Here is a 23,158-nt window from a genome sequence, read left to right as displayed (position 1 = left end):
GTCACCTGTTTGAACATCTGCCAGGTGAACACTCTAGACAAGTCACTGGAAAGTTAATATCAGGAATATGTTCCTAAGGGCTGGAAACTTGGGATTTAAAATAAGGTGGTCAGGGAAGGGGACCTTCACTGAGCAAGTGATACTGTAGCAAGTAGTTTCTTCCCGAGAGAAGAGTAAATTGCCAAGGACCTAGGGCAGGCTTATCTTGGGGCATTCCTGGAACAAGGCAGACAGTGTGCAAGAGAAAGGTACAGGGGAGAGCAGTAGATGGAGTCTAACCCTGAGACTTGTTACCTAGGGCCCAGTCAGCAGTCTTAAAGGCTTTAGCTTGGAGACTTGGGAGTTCCTATAAACTTTAAGGTGAGAAGTAGGTTTCAGTTTATAGAACACACAGGCTGCAACCTGAAGAACAGACTGAGGTGAAGGTGGGGGACGGTGGTAGGAGCTGAGCAGGCGCATAACAAACACCTGCGATAACCCAGGTGAGCCTTGGTTCTGTGGGACTAACAGTCAAGGAGGCAAGAAATGGTTAACCTGGGTAGATCTGGAAACAGAGCTAACAGGTCTTTCCAGTACATTAGAGAAAGGTTTTTCAGCTTGGACTTCAGTACCCACAGGTGCTTTACATATCCTCACTTAGCCGCCCCTCAGGAAAGCTGTGTCCCCCTACTGAAAAAGGCTTAAAGCAGCATCTCAGAGCCCTCGCTTTTCCCATTTTCACGCTGCCTTAATCTTAAAAGTGGAAGTTCCCCCTTTCTTTCTGCCTCCTGACTCATAAATCCTGGTTTTCCTAGAGCCTACATGCCCTTCGCTCTCCTCGGCTTCTTAGGTTTCTAAAGGAAGTTATGAGAGAGTTCTGGCCCAGCAAGGCATATCCCTGAAATCTCTGCTGCCAGCGGCTGCTTTAGAGGAAGGGCGACTCCTACTCAGGCATGTTTTTAAGAAAAAGCACTGTTTGCAATCCCTGCGCGGGCCCCGACTCCGCCGGAAAGCTAACAGCCCGGGAACGCCCGCTGCGCAAACACAGGGTCGAAAACGGCTTCCCCAGCACGGCCCCCGCACCCAACAGCGTGCTGGCGCGTTGCGCTGCCCCCGCACTTCAGCCTGGAGCGGCCGGAGCAGCCCGCCCACCCTGCAGTCCGCAAACTCAGCAGCACCCAGAAGCGACCCGACACGGAGCCGGCTGGCTGCCCACGCCGCATTTTTACGAGGCCGCGTGCAACGTCACTTCCGGGGCGGGACCCGCGCGGGGGTGGGGGAGGGGCGGCCCGGTCCGCGCAGCCTCACGCGGGCTGCAGCCGCCGAGCCGAGCGCTTGACTATATATGGTCAAAGCTGGGGGCGAGCCGCGCGCGGGACCGCGCTTCCGGGTTCGGCGCGTCCGCAGCGGCAGCGCGCAGGGCAGGGCGCGAGCCGGCCTCGGAGCCCCGGCCTCGGACCGCCCCCTCCGCCCCCTCCGCGCCCGGCACGCCCGGCGCCGCCTCTCGGCCCCGGGTCCCTGGCCCGGCCTCTGCCAGTCTGCTTCGCGGCGCGGGCGGCTCCGGAGGTCTTAGCGAGCGCGGCGCGGTAACAAGTGGGCGAGGATGCCGTACGAGATCAGTAAGTGCCGCGGCCCGGTGCCCCCGGGGATGGGCGTCCACGCCGCCGGACCCCCTCGGCCATCGGCGTGGCGCGGGGCGCGGGCAGCCCGCCTGAGTCCCCGGCCGCGGGGGAGGGGAGAGGGAGCGGGCGGGCGAACGCTCCTCCGCCCTCAGGGCGCCCGGCGGCGATCCCCGGCCCAGGGGGTGCCCCAAAGTTGGTGCTGCGGGCTGGGCCCGTGGGAGCCCCCGCGTTCCTGAAGGGCCTGGTCGGGAACGCGGACCAGGAAGTCGCGCGGTCCCCTGCGCTCCTTCAAAGTGGCGGCCGCCCCTCCCGGTGGAGGCAACAGGTGACCGGCTGAGACCGGTCCAGGTCCCCTATCTCGTCCGCTCCCGGCCCCCGGTTGTCAGTTCGGCCGGGGGCCGAGGTGGGGGCTGCCCCTAATGCGCCCTGCTTGGTTTGTGTCTCCGCAGAGAAGGTGTTCGCCAGCCTCCCCCAGGTGGAGAGGGGCGTCTCCAAAATCATTGGCGGAGACCCCAAGGGCAACAATTTTCTTTACACCAATGGAAAGTGCGTCATTCTAAGGAACATCGATGTGAGTAACCCCTTCCTACCTACCCCCTAGGCGCGGGTTCAGACCCTGGGTGCAATTCCCAGGTTAATTCTCCCTCCCCGCTACCCCCCTCTTCTCCCGCCCGGCAGCCTGGGGAGGGTGAGAACGCCACGCCCCCTCAGCCTGGGGACCACACCTCGGAAGCCTAGAAGACTGTTTCAGGCTTATTTAGGCCCTCTTCTCTCTCTTCCTGGGGAAACTGAGGCTTGGATTAGTTCAGACCAGGGCTCTGGATTGGGGGATCAGACACACCCAGTCAGCAGCTGCTTGACCTTGGGGCCATTGGTGACTTAGGCATCTGAATCCCAGTGTCCTCATCTGTAAAATGGAAGTGATGATGAGATGAGGCTCCCTTCCCCCCTCTTCCCCGGACTGCTGTGCCGGCTGAATGAGATGATGTGTCCCTCCAGTCCAGCATGCCTGGCGCACACCCAGCACTTGGTAAATGGTACTTATGTATGATCATTATTAACACCCAGGGTCTCAGTGTGGCAGAGCCAGCAGGACCCATGCTCAGACCTCTGCACTCCAACCTGGTGTGAGCCCCAGTGCAAAATCAAGAACTAGTTTATTCCCGTGAATCATTTAGACAGACGTCCTGTACCCAGGCTGAGAATGCTTCTTGAGCCAATTTCGTGGGAAATCCTTGCAAATTCTTCTCTGTAATTACTGAAATGACCCAGTCTGCTTTTTGGTCTCCCCACTGCTGGGATTGCACACTGAAATCTTTCTTCTCCCTTCCTCAGGCCGAGTTACGGTATGGGGGAGGGAAGGTGGAAGTACCAGCACAGCCATTTGTGGGGGGAGGGGTTCTCCTGCACTGTGCTTAGGGTTGGGCCTCTGCACAGTATGTAGGTGGATGATTCTGATTGGTCATGCTCCCAAGGGATGTCAGTTTAGATTCACATCTGTTGCAAGTGATTACCCCTGGTGGGCCGGGATTGTTGCTCATCAGAGGCAGTTGCCCTCAGGGACCTCACAACTGGCTAAGGGAGTAAAGGGGCTCTGGGGGCCGTGCTTTTCTTGCATGTAAAAGGAGAGGGCTCTACATGATCTGGGGTGCTGTTGGCGCTTCCCTTATCTCTGGGCAAGCCAGCCAGTCATCCCTCTGCTGAAGGCCCAAGCTCCGAGTGGCAGTTTCTGGCAGTGGTGCCCTGGATTTCTGGGCACCTCAAACGAAGGGATGGGCAGGTGTGAATGCTCCCTGAAGGTGCCACACTCTGCTGTGCTAGTCTCACGGATTCCTAGAAAGCTGATCTGGCCTCACCCAGAACTGAGGGAAACCTTACCAGGGACTTAGATGGTAATGATGGAGATACCCAGGGTGCGGTCCAGAGATTGTGAGTAAATAAAAGTTTGATGGCCCAAAGTAGGTACTTGCTTGTAGTTGAGCAAACAAAATGGACTAAACCATTCTCAGGGATATACAGGGTGGGGAACGCTTGAGTTGGCCCCTAAAATTCCTGGACGGGTCATGGCAATCTACATGTGCTTCTAGGTGGGGGGCCTCATGTGAGGTACCTGCCCTTTGTTGGGTGCCACGAAAGTTCTTGAACAGCCGCATCTTTCAGTCCTGTGGGCCCATTGCTCTGCAGAGGGGTCAGGCCAGCAAGGTGAAGGAGGCCGATCCTCGGAGCTGCTTCCAGTGAGAATTATTCATAGCTGCACACAAGCACCTCCACCCCCCTGCAAACATTCCCCTGCTTGTGAAACCTAGTTTGCTCATTCTTCGGAGGTGTTTTGTTTTTGTTTTTGTTTTTTAAATATTTATTTATTTGACAGACATTACAAGTAGGCAGAGAGGCAGGAAGGGGGGGGGAGGCAGGCTCCCTGCTGAGTAGAGAGCCCAATGCGGACCTGAGCTGAAGGCAGAGCTTTAACCCACTGAGCCACCCAGGCACCCCTCTTCGGAAGTCTTTATTTTTAATGGTACCTGAGTTCACCATTCTCTCTTGAGGGTGCGTCTGCTTTTCTTTTCCAGCTATTTGTAAGTTTCTGTGGGGCCCAGACAGCATGGGAAGCTGCTGATGTGTTCCTGTTCTGGGTGAAAATTAGGCCCTTAGGCTCTTTTTGGGTTGGGGGATCATTGGTACTCAGTTAAAGATGGACGCCATTTTTAATAGGGTACAGCATTCCTGGGAAAAAGCTATGGGGAACTCTCATGACCATTCAGGGAATAGGAAAGATGATGGTCTGATTATATTACAGGCTTGGGAAAGAGAGGAAACCCAGAAGAAAAGATTGGAATTAGGTCAAGGAATGTCCAACAGATGTCTGCTTGGCCTGTCCAAACCACATTGAGGTTCCCCATGTGTCCTTCCCCCAAAACAGCAGTGCCATTTCTCCAGCCGTTTGGGCCCCAAACCTGGGACTTCTGGATTTCCCTCTTTTTCTTCCGTCCCATAGTTCATTTGTCAGTGGATCCTAGTGTCTATTGTCAAGCTAACTTCAGAATCTGACATTTTTTTCTACCTGTTATGTTTTTCACCCTCCTCCAAGCTACCATCCTTTCCAGATTGCAAAACAGAAAACCCAAACTGTTCTTCTTGATTCCAAGGTGGCTGTCCTCCAGTCTGCTCTCAGAGCTCAGCTGGACCAGTTATGTTAAAATACGAGATGGTGTCCATTGCCCCTTTGCTGTGCCTTACCATGCCTGATACAGCCTCACCATCTAGCCTGTCTCTTCCGGTCTCACCCCCAAACCTCCCTCCCCCACCCTTCCCACTCAGCTCCAGGCACTCTTGCTTCCATGCTCTTTCTGAAATCTGTCATCTATCTGTCTCAGGGCATAGGACTCCGTAGCACTCCCATCCTGGCCTTTTCTGCCCCTCCGTGCTAACGCAAAGCCAGCCAGCAGGCAGGCCATCCGACGACTGTGTGCAGCTGCCTATCTCCTGGGACTGGACTGGAAACTCCTTGAAAGCAGGGCTTGGCTCTTCCCTGTTTCATTCACTGCTGTGTCCTCACCCAGGAAAGTACCTGGCCCGTAACAGGTGCTCAGTAAGTTTATCCATTGGTCAAAAGGCCTTGAAAGTGAATCTGTGTCATGGAGATAATAGGCAGCCGTCGCAGGCTTTATTGCCTGGAAATTAAAAAAGCTCAGCTTGCTTGAGGTTGCTGGAGCTCAGTTTTGTGGCATTCCCCTCCTTTCAAACCAAACAGGTATCCGTACCCATATGACTTCCTTCCCACTCGGAACCACTGCCGTCACTCATTGTGTTGACTTAAAAGTTGTTTTGTGAACCCAGAATAATGGCACTTCATAAGCTCGTGGAAAAGAATGTTTCTTACCTATTTTCTTTCAACTCACCTGAATTAAAGTATGCAGTGGTGTGGCTATCTACCAGAAGGGGAGAACCTGGTATATTCTCAGCATGGGGCTGGCATGACCACTGCCCCTGCTAATTCTGCAACGACAGGAAGAGTTACTCCCGGTGACCGTGAAGGAGGCTCTTCAGGATTCTGAGCTGCCCAGCATCACGTCCCTGTACAGAACAGCTCTGGCATATGAGCTTCCCAGCAGAGGCCCCTCGAAAGCTGCCAAAAGCAGCCAGCAGATTTGCTACAAGGGCAGGTTTGGAGCTTGCTTTTAAAGCAGTCCAGGCCCTAGATTGTAGAACTAAAATATGTATGTTTGACAAAGTTATGTATATAAAATCCAATTCCAGGAAGTGATATATTGCAGATCAACACAGTCTGCTTCAAAGCACAGTGTGAAGTTCAGGGTTGTTGAACGTGAGTGCTGAGTTTGTCCTGGGGTGATCTGCCAGTCCTGTGCTGAAGGACCACCTGTGCGTGTGCACCCCATGGGGTGGGGGGAGTCTGCGAAGGGACAGATGGCTCCATAGGGATAGACATTGTCCCTTCTATTTGCACATGCCTCCTGAGTCCCTGCTGTACGTCCAGGATGACCACCAGCCCTGTGGGGAGCCCAGATACAGGGGAGGCCTGTCCTCCATGGAGCTCGTGGTCTTGGGAGCGACATAAGCTTCCAGGTGGCAGGAGGGAGTGGTGTGTTGGAGTACCACTCGGGCACATGAGTAGGCAACACATGCCTGTGAGATTGAACCAGGAGAGACCTGGGGGTTGGATCTTTAAGAAGTGAGGAGACAGGCTCAGACCAGGCCACGGGGCTGCCTGGAGCCCAAGTGACGCGGTGGTGACTTACTTCGTGGTGCTTTGGCTGTCCCACATCTAGTCTCATGGGATTCCCTGAGTGTTACCTGACCCAGGATAGGCATTTCCTTTTCCATCCCTGCCCCACTGCCCTGCCCTCCCACCTCCTGTACCTCGAGCCCCAGTGAACCGTGTTATAAGTACTTACCAAGCATCTGCTTTGTAGCAGAGCCCCTGGGCCTTTCCTCACAGAGCTCGCAGTCTAGTGGGGAAAACCAACTCTGGAAACTGGATGGGGCTGACCCTGAGGAAGCACAGGTGCTGTGGTGCCAGACAAATGAGGCAGGTTTGGGCAAGAGGGCCTCTACAGGGTTGTAGAGTTCCAGGGTCGGAGCTTGGGTGTGGGGGTGCTCTAGCTGTGGGCGATCAGGCAGCCCTGTGTCAGAGGCTGCCAGAACCACTAAGAGGTTAGGCAGACTAGTAATATGATTGAGTCTGTAGTTGAGATTGTTCTGTACCTAAGATTTGAGGTTCAAGATGAAAACACCCAGCAAATGCTTCTCAGCACTTGGTAGAACCGTTCTTTGGTTCTTAATGTTTCCTACATTCACGAAGCTTGTCTTGCTGAGCCCTGCCTGTGACCACAGTGTCCAAGATTCAAATCCGTGATTGTGAGGAGATTTTCCCCCCAGCCCCATCCCCTAAGATATTTGGCAACGTCTGAAGATGTTTTGTGTGCTACGGGTATCTGTCATTTTGGTAGAAGCCAGGCATGTCGCCAAGCATCCCACGATTCACAGGGCTGTGCTACAAGTTATCTGGCCCACGGTATCAGTAGTGTTGAGATTGAATGTTGTTACCCTTGGTGGATAACATTCTAATGATCTGGTTAAGCACTTTAAAAGAATGTCCTGGGTGATTTGGGAACAAGAAAGAAGATCCAGTTGTGCCACAGAGCAGCAGGGAAGGTTTTTGGAGAAGGGGAACATTTGAGTTGTGTTTTGGAGGATGAGTAAGAGTTTTCCAGGAAGAGGAGTGAGAAAGTGGAGATGGGGGAGAATCTCGACAGGAAGCCAAGTGTGCCCCAAGGTTAGAAGTTAGACTTGTGTGCTCTCACACAGTTAGGGGCTCCTGCAGGGGGGTCCGTGGTTTTGATACATTTCTTAGGCGTTTCTGTTCCTGGAGGTATAGAGAGGGATATCAAGGCCTTCAAGGTTACAAAGAAAACCAAGGCTATGGCCTCATCCCTGAGAACAGCAGAAAGGTGGTACTGGTTCTTCTTGGGTTGTGGAAGTCAACCCTGCCCTGAAATGGTTGGAGATGCCCATTTGGGTCCCTGTGCGGTCCTGACCCCTGGACTGTTCCCCCACAACCCATCTTCCCCCCATAGGGCCTCATTATAGAGGATATGTAGACGCTGGGGTGAAGAGGGCTCTTTTTGCTTCTCTTCTAAAAGTCCCAGTGGTGGAAGCTGCCCACTTTTGGTTGTGGTGATAGCCCCTGTAGAAGGACTTGGACCTCAAGCTCTGGTCAGCCTACTAGTAGCTTCTACCCACTGATTTTATCCCTGTTCCCTGGGATCTTACCCAGAAGATGGCAATTTCTCTACCACATACCATCCCATCATGGGTACTCCAGTCCTCTCCCTGCCTCCCCACCAGCCCTGCCCATGTTCAGCTGTTCTGCAGGGAACACAGACGTGTGCCAATCCAGCAGGCAGCCCTGAGCCCTGCCTCTGGCAGAGGAGCTCCTCGTGCTTGAGTACGTTTTGTGCTGGGCAGTGGCTGAGCACTTACTGTACTTTAACTGGTTTGGTTTTCTGATCTGGAAGAGTAGGGAGAATAGTCATGGGGTCATTGTGGGCTTTAGAAGAGTTCATTCACAAGTATCCCTAGAGGGTTGCCTGAGCCGTGACGGTCCACAGTGCCTTCCTCACAAGTCTCTAGGCAACACCACCGCCATGTTGCCTAAAGACTTGCTCTTTTTAAAGATGTGGACCAGACCCCAGGAGGTGCTGCATCTGACCCCGGGCAGCTTCCCCCAGACTCTCCGCAGGACTGCTCAGTAAGGCTCTGGGCAGACAAGAGGAAAAGGGGGAGGGCAGGAAGGAAGGTGCCAATGTCCTGTGTGCAGAGGTCCCTGTGTTACAGCTTGATTTGCTGCACTGGGAAGGGATTGAGCTGGGAGGCAAAAGGGACAGGCCCTCAGGGAGCAGCAGACTGCTGAATGGCCCCACGCAGTTCTGGAATCCTTACCTGTCATCCTTACCTGTCGGCCAGACTAAAGTGCTCCTCTGAGTCAGAGAATCAGGCTGACGATGGTACCAAACACAGGTAAGAGAATAGAACTGAGGAACAAACACCCTTACCTGACTTCAGGTCCCCAGGCGCACCGCTTACCAGGCGGGTAGCCTTGCACACATCCTGTTCTCTGTGTGCAACTTCTTTGCCTGTGAAGTGGGTTATAAGGGTAACCTTATAACCTTATAACACCTAGCAGTGTTGCTGAGTGCCCCCTGCCAGACTCGGAGCTGCAGGTGGTGGGGGGAGGGAGTGCTTCTGTTATAGCCCTAGGTTGGCCTGGGGAGTAAAGGGGCCTTGGCTCCATAAGGGCATCAGCCCAGGGAGCGGCTCCTTAGCCTGGAAGGGCAGACCTGTGGGGGTCCTGTGGGGGGGGGGGTCTGAGAAAAGTGGAGGCAGTGGGGTTAGGCCTGTCCTGAACCATCTCCCAAGGCCACCAGGGAGGGGAAGCCCCTGCCCTAGCAGGAATATTCCTTGGTGCACCCGGAATTGGCTTTCTTCCCGTCACTGGCTCATTTCCCCTGTTGCCTAGTCCTGCCCCAAATAAATTACCCAAGTCCTATTCTCCTTGCCTGAGGCAGCAGGAGAGGGAGGGCAAATGAGGGGAGCTGCCGCCAGCTATGGGGGGGGATGTTGGTGCCTTGTGGCCTTAGCTGATCTGGAATGAGCCTGAACTGGCAGGATGACAGTGGGAATGGCAGAGCTATCATTTCTGCTTCTAATAGCCAGCCTCCTTGTGTGTACTAAGCCGAGGTGGGGAGTTTGCAACGGACCCAGATGAGGTCATTATGCTCAGTTTGGAGAATTTGGCCCCCTCCCTCGCTGGCTTAGTTGTATTTGTAGTTCAGACAAGAGAGATGTCGTATCCAGCCCAGGATTCTGGAGCTGAGCCTGCTGGGGATGACCTTGCGTGTTTCACGCCCCTGGACTCACCACCCTGACCATTTAGGGGAAGGAATGTTTAGGGGCAGAACTTCTCCCAGGACCAGTGCCTACTCGTCTCACATGCCCACCCTTTTAAAAGCAGAGCCCAGTGGGGATGAGTGCCAGCATGGGTGGTCAGTTGCCCATGGGATGGTTTCTCATCTGTAAAATGGGCTCGTGGTGCCCCCCCCCCCCCAGTGTAGAATGTAAGACCCCTCTCAGCCTTGAAACACACCTGGAAAGGATCTCAGGGGCGGGTGGCCTGTCCACAGACCACTTTTGGCCCGCTTCTTTGCAAGGGATTTTGTCCATGTTGGGGTGTTAGGATGAGAAGCACTAATCTGGGCTGGAATGAATTGGATTCGACAGATGTTAATGGATACTAGGCATCTTCATTTTATTGAGGCTTAGTTTAGATACAGCAAGATTTATCTGCTGCTCAATGGGACGGATACAGCCCCATAAACACCACCACAGTGATTTCCAGAAGGGCTCTCTTAAGCCGTCGGTGGGTTCCCTCCATACCTAACACCTGGAAAGGACCAGTCTGCTTTCTGTCCCTTTAAGTTTGCCTTTTCTAGAATGTCATAAGAAAGGAGTCCTGCAACCCAGTGTTGTCTTTTGTGTCTGACTTTTTCGTAATGCCTTTGCGGTTCACTGGTGTTGCTGGGCGTGTTAGTGTATGCCCCCTTGGTTGCCCGGGCGTGTTCCACTGTGGATATAGGGTGGTATTTCTTCAGTGTCTGTTGGTAGACATTGGGCTTGTTCTCTAATTTGGGCTGTTAATGAGTAAAGCAACTATAAACCTTCAGGTATGTGTATCTTTTTGTGGACGTGTGCTTTGGTTTCTTGGGTAAATACCGAAGGGCGGGATTGCATGTTTGGTGTGTGGTAAGTATATGCTTAATCTCATGAATCACCAGCCAGACTGTTTTCCAGCTCCACCATTTTGCATTCCCACCAGCCACACGGAAACTTCCCAGTACACTGCGCCCCCGTCCTTGCCAGCATTTGGTGACATCAGTCTTCGATCTTCCTGATTCTAGTGGGTATGGAGCGGTATCTTCCTGTAGTTCCATTTGCTTTTCCCAAAAGGCTAAAGATCTCAAGCACCTTTGCGTATGGCTCTCTGCCATTTATGACATCTTGTTTTGAGTACCTGACACCCTTCTAATTTTATTAGTAATTGTTTATTCCGAGATGGATCAGTTTATGAAGCATGTATATCAAATGCTCACTACATCACATTAATGCCGAGTGTTAAGTCTTAGGGTGAAAAGGACTTTGTAACCGCCCCCCGCCAAAAAAAAACATTTATTGACCACTGGCTATCTGTGAACTCCTTTGATGGCCGAAGAGATAAATGCACTTGAAGCAGGTCGCAGAAAAACTAATTGGAAGTGATGACAAGAAGGTTTGGGACTTCAGGTTTCCCCACTATCCAAAACCAGAGCGTTCTTTGAAACCTCACGTGAGCCAAAATGGCCTAAAGCAAAGAGGCAGTTACCATTACTTTATATGAAAAAGAGTATAGAGTGTTTTTAGACGCCCCCCAAAAATCACCTCTCCTGGCTTTTCTGATACCTTAGGACATGTCTTGCTAACAGATGCATGAAATAAATGGAGAGCCCAGGTGCTCCCAGACACGGCTTGGAGCTCTGGCTGTTTGATACCGAGGTGCTGAGTGTGGCTCCCAGGGAAGGAGCTGGGAGTCACCCCTCGCTGCTCCAGGGTGCCGGCTACCCCAGACCAGCTCATCTCACCACAGAAACAGGGCTAAATGCTGTTTCGGCTTTTTGCCTTTTTACATGAAAGTGAAAATCCTGTGTGGCTTGCTTTCGGTTACTGAAAACCAGTATTAATGTAGGTCTTGTGGAAAAACAAAGTGGCATAGTGGCAAACTTTGTAAAAGCAGGGAATACCTGCATTGTGTGTCCTGAGTACCTTAGGGAACAAGGTAAATGATTTAAGGGGCATAGGAGGTTTCGTGCAGGAAGTGGCCCTGCAGTTAAGCCTTGTAAGTAGGGATCAGAGGGCAGGTGGGATGGTCCTGGCCAGCCAGGGGAACGCCAACAGGGACACCAGAGGTGGCTGGTGGTGGGTGGGGCTAGAATTTAGGGTCAGCTTCTCTGGTCTCAGTCTGGTAGAGTCAGGGGCTGGGGATCCTGTGGCCGGAAGGCTGAGAAAATTGCAGGCCTCTGACCTTGCGGTCAGGTTGGAGAGCAGTGGGGGCAGCTGGGCATCAGGCCAGATGTTCCTGCAGCAGCCACCTCTAGAAAGCAGAGTGTCCACACTGGAGCCTGATGTGTCCTCAGCCTCCAGCCAGAGGGATGTGGCCTCTTTGAAGAGCGCTTGGTTCATAGAAACCTGACAGCAGGAATGGGGAGTAGATGACCGAGTCTTTATTCCCTCCAGAAAGAAAGCCCAGCCATTGAGACAGATCAGGAGCATCTCAGTGTATGTGTTTCCAGTTTGCTGAGGCCGCTTAAGTGTGTGTGAAAGTGGGGGTGCCGCAGTCTTCCTCTGGTAAATCAGATATGAGAACCTTCTTGGCAAGTAGTGGTCCCGGACGCCGACCCTGTTCTCGCTATGAGTCCAGCCAGCCTTCCATCTGGCCTATGAAGCAGGTGGTAAAGTCCACACTTCCCGGTGAAGGTTGTGACAGGGGTAGGCTCCCAGTGCTGCGCCCCACCAGGCTGCTGGAGCTCAGAGCCAGGGCTCTGTTTCGGGCCATCCACTGCTTGGCGTCCGGGGCAGAGCTGATTCTGAACAGGGAAACCAGCACATACCTGACTCTGGGAAGCTCCCCACCAGGAAGAGAGAATGGTAGACTTTTCTCCCATGAAACTTGTCTTGAGTGTATCTTACAGGTACGTATTTGTACTGTGTCAGGTGCAGAAAAGCAAAGGAAAGACAAGCATCTCCACTTCCACAGCTGCAGACTAAAGAGAAAGAGTTAAAACTACTTCGATTTCTATCACCCGAAGACAGGCAGGCAGGCAGGCACTGGGTGTGTGGGCAGGGAGTCATACTGCTGGGATTTTTCTTTATGGAGGTTTTGACTTAGATGTTCGTGCGTGTGTTATTTTTAGCCCCTGAATCCGCTCATCGGGAGAGGGAAAAGCAGTTGACTGCTGCTGCGTTCCTTGTGTTCATTCTGGTCTCCTCCCCGCAGAACCCAGCCCTTGCTGACATCTACACGGAGCACGCCCATCAGGTCGTCGTGGCCAAGTATGCACCCAGCGGGTTCTACATCGCCTCCGGAGGTACCTGTGTGTGTGCCTGGCTGGGATGTGGGGGTGTGGCCCAGGAGTTCCCCAGCCCACCTGGACTCCTGGCTGCAGGGTGGTGGGAGGAGGGGCAGGGGAAGTGTAAAGGAAGGGGTGCAGGAAGGGGTGCAGCAGGTGGTGCCAGTCTGATTAATTTCGTTTGGGGCTGACAAGGAAAGTACAAGCCACCAAAAAGCCCCGTTGCAGAACTTCATGGCTGGCGGTGTTCCAGCTGGTTCCAACTCAGAGGTCAGCAGAAATGCTCATGTGAGATTGGCCAGAGGCCTTTGCAGTAGCTGTATCATGATGTTTAGGAGCTCATAGTGTGCACGCGCGCGTGTGTGTGTGTGTGTGTGTTTTCTGAGTTGCAGCACCGTCTTGTGTCACCTTTTTTCGTTAGCTGCTCCCTTCCCAGTCCCTGCCAATGCCGGCCTCAGGCAAAGGCTCCATTTCCCTGGGCTTGCTCAGGCCCTCTGCTCTCTCCAGCCATGCTTTTGTGTGGCTCTGCAGGAGGCTGGCTGGGAGGAGGGACAGAAGGGTCTTTACCATGGTGGATGCTTTGTTCACCTACTTCTTTGAGGCAGATCTTTCACCATTTACAGATGAGAAGGGGAGGCAGCGGGTGTGCGCCGCCCCCCTCCGTTGACTCACTCATTCCCTCGTTTGCACTCTCACAGATAGCGACTGGCTGCTTTACCAGTGCCCAGCCCTGTCTCCAGCCACAGGGAAAGCCAAGTGAGTGAGCTGCTGTGGGCCTGGGCCTGGTCAGCCTCCCCAGAGAGCAGCAGAGAGGAACAAATTGCTGGGCAAAAGAGAAGGGCTGGGGTTCACATGCCCCGTGGCTGGTCTGCACTGCTCTCCGCCCCTGCGTGGGAGGCATGTGGGGACCTGTCCCTGCACGGTTCATCCCTAACTCACTGTGCAGCCTGCTTGGAATAGCTACCTTCCTGGGCCTTGGTTTCCTCTCCGAGAAGCCGGACAGAATCCTGAGCCGCAGTGTGTGTGCAATGCCAAGGACCGTCTTATGCTGGTGGCCTCCTGATAGCCTGTGACCAGGGTGTCTGCCACTAAACCTGGGACACACCAGAGAGACAGGCGTGCTTGGCTGATGGCTAAAGCCGGCAGTCAGGCTTGTGTGTGAAGGGCTTAGCCATGAGTGTGGCCCAACGTGGGCACTTAACGATGTTGGTGTTTAGACTCACTCCAACTCGATCTATAAAACTTGCTCTAATTTATATGCCTTGGTTTATTTTAGCCGTGTGATTTTCTTTTTTTTCTGGCCAGCCCTGCTTGCCAGCAAAATACCTTTTCCTTGAAAGCCCCAAGATGTGACCCTTTTAAAATCATGTCTTCTCAGAAGAGGAGTGTGGTTGGCGAGGGCCCCGCTGCCTGCTTGGCACGGCTTCCCTACCCTGGCGCGTGGGCTGCAGGCCCAGCTGCTGAAGCACGTGGGAGCCCAGGCCTGCAGTCCACGTCCCGGAGCAGGGCCCTCCACCAGCCAGAAGTCTGGGTTCTTCAGATCCTAGTGCTAAATCAATGAGGAAGCCCGGCACAGAGACCGTTGCAAAGGACAGTCCACAGAAATAAAGGGTCAGTTGGACGTTCTGCTCTCATAAAGGCGCCCTGATTTGGCGGAGGAACTGAGGGAGGTCTGGGCTACATGCAGATCTAGGTGCTTTTGGGCAGAGATCACATTTACTTTTCTAGCGAGCTGGTCCCTTGAATCGAGTGAAGAGAAGGAAACCTTCATTGCAGAGATTAGGTGCTGGGCTAAAAATAGTATGGTTGTACATAGTTGGGAGGGAGAGAGAGGGAGGCTGAGAAAGGGCTTTGCTCTCTGGCTAAGTGGGTTACCTGGTACCTGGAGTTCCCCACATTAGGGCAGGGATCCCAGTACCTCAGGAGGCCTGTGGCTTGCTCCCAGATGGGGTTCCAGCCCTCTGTGGGACCTATAGGTTTCTGTGAGTCTGAATGGTCTGTGTCTACTGAATGAACCTTCTGGAAAGCCTCCTGTGTAAGGAGCTCATGCCAGAGACTGGATCCCCAGCCCTGAGCAAAATGGTCAGTCTGCCCTTGGGTTGACATGGCCCATGGTGTCATGTTTTCTTGTTTAGAACCATTCCCAAGGCAAACCCAGTTCCCTTTTTCTAGCTGTGTCTTCCTTGGGTAATTTTGATGCCACTAGTCTATGCTCTGTGCTCCGTCCCTTGAGTACCCACCAGGGCTCTGAATCCCAGGCTGCCCTCAGAGCAGTGCACCCAGGCCACAGAGAGTCAGGCTTCCTAGGAGAGGGGCCTCTGCCCAGAGGAGAGGAGAACAGGAGGGTTGCTCAGGTGAGGAACGTAGGAAGAGAGGCCAGGCTGCAGAGCTGGCGAGCAGAGGCCTCCGTGGGCACTGGAAGACCCACCTCACTCCCTGTTGCCGCCCATGTTGCTAAGCTGCTGGGGAGTGTGGGCAGAGTGCGGGCTCAGACTGCTCCCCTTGGTGTGATGTGTTATCTGGAGGGGGAAATGCCTTCCCAGTGAGGGGACAGAAGGAACTCTCTCCCCATCATCTCTGGCTTCTTGCAGGTGTCCTCTGCCCCTGAGCAGGTGTCTTTGTTGTGTCCCCAGCACTCAGCACAGGGCTCAGCACCCATGGACACTTGATCAGATCTTCTGGCTGCACAGGGGCTGCCCTTGTCAGTGGGGCCCGAGCGCCTGGTCCCCAAGTCCCACTTTCTCTTCCTGGCTCTAGCTGCTTCCCAAAAAGAACTAAATGTATGGAAGCAACCTAAGCGTCCCTCAATAGAGCAACAGATACAGAAAACGTGGTGCACATATACAATGGAATCACGATGCGTTCGTAAAAAAGGATGAACCCATGCCATCTGAGACCCCACGGAGGCCCAAGAGGATGTTAGAGTAAGTCAAATAGCCTGAGAAAGACAAAGGCCATATGATTCCACTTAAGAGTGGAATCTAGGGGGGAAAAAGGATAAATAAAAGCAGTATCAGACTCTATAAATATAGAGAATACACGATGGTTGCCAGAGGGGAGGGGCGGGGATGGGGGCAATGGGATACACAGGCTCCCAGGTGTGGAATGAGCGAGTCGGGGGAAAGAAGGACGCTGTCCGGGGACACAGTCGCAGATGTAGTAGTAGTGATGTCAGCATGGATGGTGGTTACCCTCGTGCTGTGCATAGCGTAACTTAGGAACTTGTCAGGTCACTGGGTTGTACACCTGAAAGTAATGTGACATTGTCCGCTCGCCTCAGGAGAAACAAAAGGAGGATTAAATAGACGAGCAGGGCCCACACAGGAGGTGGAGGGTCTGGTGGGGAGGCCATGGGATAAATAGCTGGTTCCCAGCCCAGAGAGGAGTCTGAGTGCCCCGCACCCACCTGGGAGCGGGAAGGGGGTGGCCGGCTCCATCCTGGCCAAGAAGGTGGGATACGATCAGCCTGAGCTATAGACGCTGATGGGGCCGGACTTTAGAGCCACGTGGACCGGTCTGAGCCCAGCTGACAATATGGCTTGGTGTGTGCGTGAGCGTACGTGTGATACTGTGTGCACACATGTCCTTCCTGCACACACACTGCTCCGCTCCTGGTATTACAGCCTCTGCCTCTTTCCTTTCCTGCTGGCCTGTTCACTAGAGACTGAACTAGTTCCAGGTCATCTTTGCAACTGCCCTCGTCCAGGCAGCCTTCCTGGACCTGACCCAGAGAGGCCCAGCACCCCCAGGGCCCCTCAGGTCGTGCTCTTCACATGGCAGCGAGTCTTCCCTTGTCTGCCCTGCGGACTGTGGGCCCAGCTGTTTGCTCATGAGGCAGCGTCTCTGGTGGCCCTTAGTTCCTTCGCTGGCTAGTGATGACCAGCTTGCAGAGGGCGCCTGCTGTGTATCCAGCGCTTGTCTTAGATTTTCCATGTGCTGATTCGCGTCACTTCTCAGTAGCCGCCCCCCCCCGCCCCCGAGGTGGCCCTGTCCTCCCTCTCTGGTCGGCGCAGCTTTAGGTGTAGGGTGTTGTTTAATGCCCTCAGAGCCCCAGGAAGCCTTCACCTACCTCAGCCCTGTGCCCTGAGCTAGAGGACAGGACCTGTGCTCACAGAGCAGCGGGAGGGTCTATGTGACGTGCTAAAGGGGCCTGGGGACCCTAGGAAGCCCCGGAGCCTCCCTCCTGGGAAGACTGCCCCCCCCCCAAGCCCAATCTGGGCCATGGATTTAAGCCTGAGGAGTTAGTGTAAAATCCTCCATCTTTGTGCTAATTTGGGAATTTGGTGCTCTTTTGGAAAGGGCTGTGTGGGGATCAGTCTCAGATCTTGGTGACGGGATCCTGCCTGGAAGGGAGGGGTGTGCCTCTCCCTCGGCTCCCATGTCACTTGGTTACTCATCCCCGAGGAGAGGCGTGGCTTTCTGTCTGGAGCACCACTCTGCCTGCCTGCACCCACCTTGCACGCCTCCCACAAGGCTCCTGCGCTCACCTCACGCGTCTGGGCCGTCGGGGGGTGCGTCACTGTAGATGCGGGGGATGCAGGCGAGTAGCTGGAATGGAGCCCAGGCGGGGGCCGCAAGCAAGTCCCGGCATGCACCAGCCGCACACAGCTCCACTCCGTTAGCACAGCCACTGTTCGGGAGAGGCGGCTGTCACTAGTCTTGGCCCATTTTGCAAACGAAGAAACTGAGTATCAAGCGTTCAGAAAGGTGCCCGATCCCCCTACGCCATTTAGATGCCCCTGCGAGGAGACTAGAATCAGACCCAGACAGCTGCCTGACGCCTTGGGCTGTGCCTCTGTGTGCCTCAGTGCTCTGGTGCCCACACAGGGCTTATTGTCCAGGGAGTGGCTGGTGAGCTGCAGGGACCCAGTAGCGGGCCTCACAGGCCGCATATTCTGATGGGCCAGTGGCCCATTGTGCTCACTTGAAATGCCGCCTGGGGCAGTGGAGCCCCCGGGCCCTGCTGGACGGGCACGCCTCGTGCCCACATCACCCAGGCCCAGGGATGATCACGGCTGTCGCCACCCTTTGTGCCCACAGATGTATCTGGAAAGCTGAGGATCTGGGATACCACGCAGAAGGAGCACCTCTTAAAGTATGAGTATCAGCCTTTCGCGGGGAAGATCAAGGACATTGCTTGGACAGAAGACAGTAAGAGGATCGCAGTGGTCGGGGAAGGAAGGGAGAAGTGAGTCTCTGGCCTTGGCGCCTCCCTGCCCGTGTGTCTTGGCTTTGCTCTCTTTGTGGGTGCTGCAGCTGGGAGGGGAGCAGTGACCTCTGGGCCAGCTTGGACCAGTGTATATTGAGGCCCCATGGGGCCAGGCCCTTCTGTTTCAGTCTCTGACATCCTTAGCCCCTCACCTGGAGCGCCAGCTGTCGTGCCCACACTCTAGGCAGCAGGAAATGAGGAGGGGAAAGGGAGCTCCGATCTCTGTTGGGGTCCTTCCCCGAATGCCAGCAGCCATACCTGGCTGCAGGGAAGCTGGGTACGTCACCAAAGGTGGTGACCTTCCCAAGGAAGAGGGGCCCGGTGGAGACAGGGTAGGTGTGTCGCAGCGCAGGCTTCCCTCCAGGGCGCCACGGCGGCTTCAGGCACTCGGACGTGGCAGGCACACATCTCGTCTCCCTTACTCAGAGGCTATTTTTAATGCATGTTCTGGCAGGGGTTAGTTCTGCCAGTTTTTCAGGTCATCCTGTTGGTCTTAAGAATTCAGTTTGCCTCCAGACACAAGGAGGATCCCCTGCAGTATGTACTTACCAGATGCCAGCTGAGAGCAGGGCATCGTCTCCTTTCTGGTAGGGGGTGGTGGCTACTGATTACCTTGGTCCTGCCCAGTACAGCCACTAGGAAACCGAGAAGCCACAGGGCTGTTCCCCAGCAGGTGTTTCTAAGGGACCTTCCACATGGGAGACTCGTTGGCCCTGGGTCATACAGATGCAGACATCCAGTCCCTTCCCAGAGCTACTTATTCTCGGATTCTTTGACCAGCACCGCACAGAGCCAAAACCACGGTGTCTCCGGTTTTGGCTCCTTTCGCGAATGTGCATGAAGGTGTGGCTGTGAGCATCCCCGCACTGTACCACCCCACGTACTAGCCTTGCAGCTGCCCACATCTCATCAACCGTCCCCAGGTTGATTGTTTTCTTCCTGTGACTCTCTGGGTGAAGGTTTGGAGCTGTCTTCCTGTGGGACAGTGGCTCTTCCGTGGGTGAGATCACGGGACACAACAAAGTCATCAACAGTGTGGACATCAAGCAGAGCAGACCCTACCGGCTGGCCACGGGCAGTGATGATAACTGTGCTGCATTCTTTGAGGGGCCACCATTCAAGTTCAAGTTCACAATTGGCGTAAGTGGAAGTCCTCCTGGGATGGTTTGCACGTGAAACCAGCAGTCTAGACTTGCGGGGTTGTGAGCACGTGCCGTTTATGCTGTGGTGTATAGACAGAAGTGGGGTTTGCAGGGGAACGTCCTGTGATGGTGGGACAGCACACTAGCCCCAGGCCAACGTGGCCCTGCCCTCAGGCCGGAAGGGCTGCTTCTGGCAAGGAGGGACCCGCCCTGGGAGATGTGTGTGTTTCTGGGGTTGTGGGGTGAATGAGCGGACCTCTGATGGCCTGTGACCAGGGAAGCATCCTGGCCTAGAGGAGCTTTGTCAGAAAGGGGTGGCCCAGGCTTGGCTCTGGTTCTGCCAACTCAAGACCTGCTGGTGAGCTTACAGGGACACCAGATTCGTCTCCTCTGGTGAGATGATGAGGGCAGGGTCACAGCTGGAATGTGACACTCAATGAGAGTTAGATGTTTTGCCTGTGGAAGACACATGTCGAAACACCTTAGCAGAGTGCCCCAGCTCTGTTCCTGCTCCCTGGTTGGGACAAGGGTCTGAACCTCAGCCTCACTTTTCCTATCTGCAAGGTGGGTGTGGGGGTATCAATAATAGTGCATTTTAACCATGAACTTAACTGCACAGCTGCCCACGGGTCTAGAGCAGTTCTCAGTCCTACCTCATCGAGGATTAAATGAGAGAATGTCCTTCAAGAGGCTCCGCAGGACCACTGTTTACTTTGATGACTGAACACAGTGACTCATAAACCAGGCAGGGTGTGGCTGGAAAGGACGATGCCACTTCCTCAGCAGTTCCCCATGGGGTAGTACTCGGGCAGTGGGCAGAATTTCCAGTGCAGATCTTGGCTCGGGGATCGAAGAGCTCTGCAGGGCTTCCCTGCTGGTGAAACTGACTCCGTTCTGCCCCCAGGGCCCCTGAGTGGGGCCAGGCGGCTGCGTGGGAAGCCCCACGGGGTGTGCAGCTCAGAGCTCCTTTTGCAGCGGTTCTTGTGGCCATCTCCTGTGGCTGCTGCCCAGTTGGTAGGTGGTGGGGGTTTTGTCGAAGGCTGTGTTCAAGGTCAGTGTTCACTAAGTGCAGATCAAGGTTCCGTGGGATGAGTCAGATAGCTAAACTTCATGCCTTGCACCCAGGAGAGAAAGGAGGAGGGGATGGGTTTCTGTGGCAACAGGAACAGGAACAGTCTTTGCCTATCTCAGTGAAGCTGTCCCTATCTCCAAGTCCCCCTCTTCCTCCCTACTGTTTGATGTCACTTGGATGTGATCTGGGCTGTGGGCCAGTGAGGCTCCTCTCCCTGCCCCAGGAAGGGTCACTTCCCCTTTGCAGATATAGATTAAACCCAGCCAGGAGCAGCGCAGCGGCCAGTCAGCAGAGCCGGGTTTGCGCCCAGGCAGCCTGAAGCTGTGATTTCAGCACTCTGCCAGCCTTCCCTCTGTTCACCTGGGGACTTGGCTGGAATAATCTTTCTCTTTTTGTTTTCCTTTCTAACGTGAGAACACAGCCCTCACCCCTGCACCCCAGCCCAGGGCTATCAGGTACGAACATTTGCCCCCTGCCACCTGTGTCCAGGGTGGGCACACAGCTTGTCTTCAGGTCTGCCTGTGGAGCCTATCACCCATGGGTCCTGCTTCTGGCCCTGACTGCAGATCAGGAATGGAGGACATTGGATGGCAGCCCAGCACCACAGCTGGCTGGCTCTGTGACCGTTGGATGGGCCAGTGGTGTGGCTCGGTCCCCTTGGGAGACAGGATGGTGATGGCCATTCTCCTATGGGAGGATGTAAGATGCTGGTGAACATCAGATCGGAGTGTCCACGAGGAGATCTTCAGGTGCTCCAGACAGGCTCAGGTGGCCAGCAAATGAAGGATGGGGAGAAAAGTGTTCAGGGTCCTACACCCACCCAAAATGACCCGTCAAGTGTTGACAGCTGTGTAGATCAGTCTGACTTAGGCATGTGCATCTCTCCTGGAACCTCAGAGCCCCAAAGTGCACCTGCCATGGGTGGCTGGCTACCTGCCCCCCTAGGCTCCAGCTTCTCCCTTGTCTCTCCCTCTGCACCATGTCTGAGGCTGTGGGACGAGGACTGAGCATGTCAGGAGCACAGAGGGGTTGAGCTCAAGTTGCTGCCATGAGAAAGACCAAGTTGTGTCTCCATTTCAGTAAGTGCTAGAATAAGATGCTGGTGGTGCGTGTGCCCAAGGGGAGGTGAGGGCAGGGTTTCAGATAAGCCAGAGTGCCTGAACATGCTCAGGTCAGCCCTCCCCGGCCATCCTGCTGCCCTACATGGGGGTGCTGGGTAGCTTTTCTCTTTGGTTCTTGAGCTCATCTGTGTAAACTGGCCGCTCATGTTGTACAGTAAGTGTAGACTCCTGGCTCCTGGGGAGCTGAGTAAGGACCCACTTCATCCGGAGCCAGCCAGGCCCTTGGGCTGTCAGGTCAGCGTGAGTTTTCCTTTGCCTGGACCTGCGATGGGCTCCAGAAGCTGCAGTAAGATGAGGCGGAGGAACCAGCACTGGAATAGGCTCTGGCCCCCCCTCATTTCAGAGACCATGGGCCACCTTGGGCAGATGACATCCCAGGATTGTAGGGGACCGGCTGTGGGACGGAGGCTTGCAGCTTCTCTGTTTCTGCTTCGTGCTGGCTTTCTGTGGCAAAGGTTGAGGTTCCCTTGGAGGACCCAAGAAAGAAAGGGCAAGTGTGCCCTCACCTCCTCCTGCTTCTGCAGCAGGAATTTCTTCCTGCCGAGCATGTCCCTGTGACCAAGGCGTGACTAGCAACCCACAGGCTCATTGGGCAAGGTTCAACACCTTTCTGGCCTTGCCCTTTTCCATTGGGGACAGCCACAGACTCCCCTTCCAGAGCAGACACCCGGGAGGACTATGTCCTCAGCCTATCCTGCAGCCAGGTGTGGTGGTCTGTAGGTTACTTTGTCTAACTCAGTGGTTGCTTAGGAGGCACTCATGAGGCCCAAGCCTGCTTGTCCAGGCTGTGGTCGTGTGATCTGGAAGTGGAAACTTCCTGCCTGAGCTTCTGAGGGCAGACAGAGTCCACCTGTGGCAGAGGGGACACCTGGTCTCTCCTCTCCAGCCGAGCGTGCTGTGCAGCATGGTCAGCTGCTCTAGGAGCAGCTTTCTCCAGCCACCTGTGGTCTCACCTATCATAGATGGCGCCAAGCTGGGGGGATGGGGTGTCCCGCTTCCTTTGGCACAGTGGAGGTGAGTTGAGCTAGAAATGTGTCTTGGCTATTATTAGAGGCATTGCCTTTCAAGGCAGTTAAGTAAAATTGGACCTCTGCTATGCAGGATTTTCTGGGGGGTGTTTTTCCTGTTTCCTGACTCTAAGCAGAACACCCGGTGTCAGGCCTTCAGTGTGTGTCAGGTGCCTGCTTTGGACAGGCTCTGGCCTGGGCCTGCAGAATGCTCTGCCTTGTCCTTAGCCGTTCTGCCTTCTGTCCTCCTATTTGCCGGTCTCGCTGTTCAGAGAGCTGTGGGTGTGTTAGTCCTGGTCACGTTGGGAGTCAGCGGGATAGGTCTTCTTCCCCCCATTTCCTTCCTGGTCTGCTCCTGCACGGGCTGTGGCTGATGGTGGGGCGGTGGCCAGACAAGCCTTCTGCCCCTTTCTCTGGTCCTCTTTCTGCAGAGGAAAGTGGTCACTGAGCCAGTCTGTCCAGGTGGCAGGAGAGGCAGGCAGAGGATGGGGATCACTTTTGTGTCTCAGCCACACTGAAGCAGGCAGAGGGTGTGCTGCTCCCCCTCCAAGCACCGGACAGGGGAGACTTCCCAGAGGGAGAGGAGGCCAGGAGTGGAGGGGGAGGTCGACTGAAGGAGTGAGGCAGTGTTGCAGTTAAGGACGGAAACCCACTTTCAGAGCACTGACTAAAGGTGCATGCGGTGTGCTGAGGGAGGATGAGGAGGTGGTCTCAGGCACCTGAGCCTGTTTTTCCCTCCATGAGTTCATGACAGAGAGCAGGACAGGTGGGCAGGGCACTGTGCTGTGAGAGTTAGTAGCAGTTGTATGTTCTGGGGACAGCTGGGGCC

The 23,158-nt window shown here is 54.7% G+C and overlaps 1 protein-coding gene across 1 annotated transcript in view; it reads left to right on the top strand.

Moving 5' to 3' along the window:
• Nucleotides 1-1,384: 1,384 nt before the first annotated feature.
• The window catches only part of WDR1 (WD repeat domain 1), a 41,826-nt gene continuing 20,052 nt past the window's right edge, over nt 1,385-23,158 (top strand). Inside the window, exons 1-5 of the mRNA XM_047718883.1 lie at nt 1,385-1,598; nt 2,051-2,172; nt 12,706-12,796; nt 17,819-17,966; nt 18,947-19,127. Of these exons, the coding sequence (XP_047574839.1) occupies nt 1,583-1,598; nt 2,051-2,172; nt 12,706-12,796; nt 17,819-17,966; nt 18,947-19,127 (558 nt within the window). The 5' untranslated portion in view covers nt 1,385-1,582. The remainder of the gene's footprint in view (nt 1,599-2,050; nt 2,173-12,705; nt 12,797-17,818; nt 17,967-18,946; nt 19,128-23,158) is intronic.

The sequence above is a fragment of the Lutra lutra genome, chromosome 2 (assembly GCF_902655055.1).
Source record: "Lutra lutra chromosome 2, mLutLut1.2, whole genome shotgun sequence".
Taxonomy (NCBI): domain Eukaryota; kingdom Metazoa; phylum Chordata; class Mammalia; order Carnivora; family Mustelidae; genus Lutra; species Lutra lutra.
Note: the sequence above shows the minus strand (reverse complement) of the source record. Positions and strands in the feature narration are given on the sequence as shown.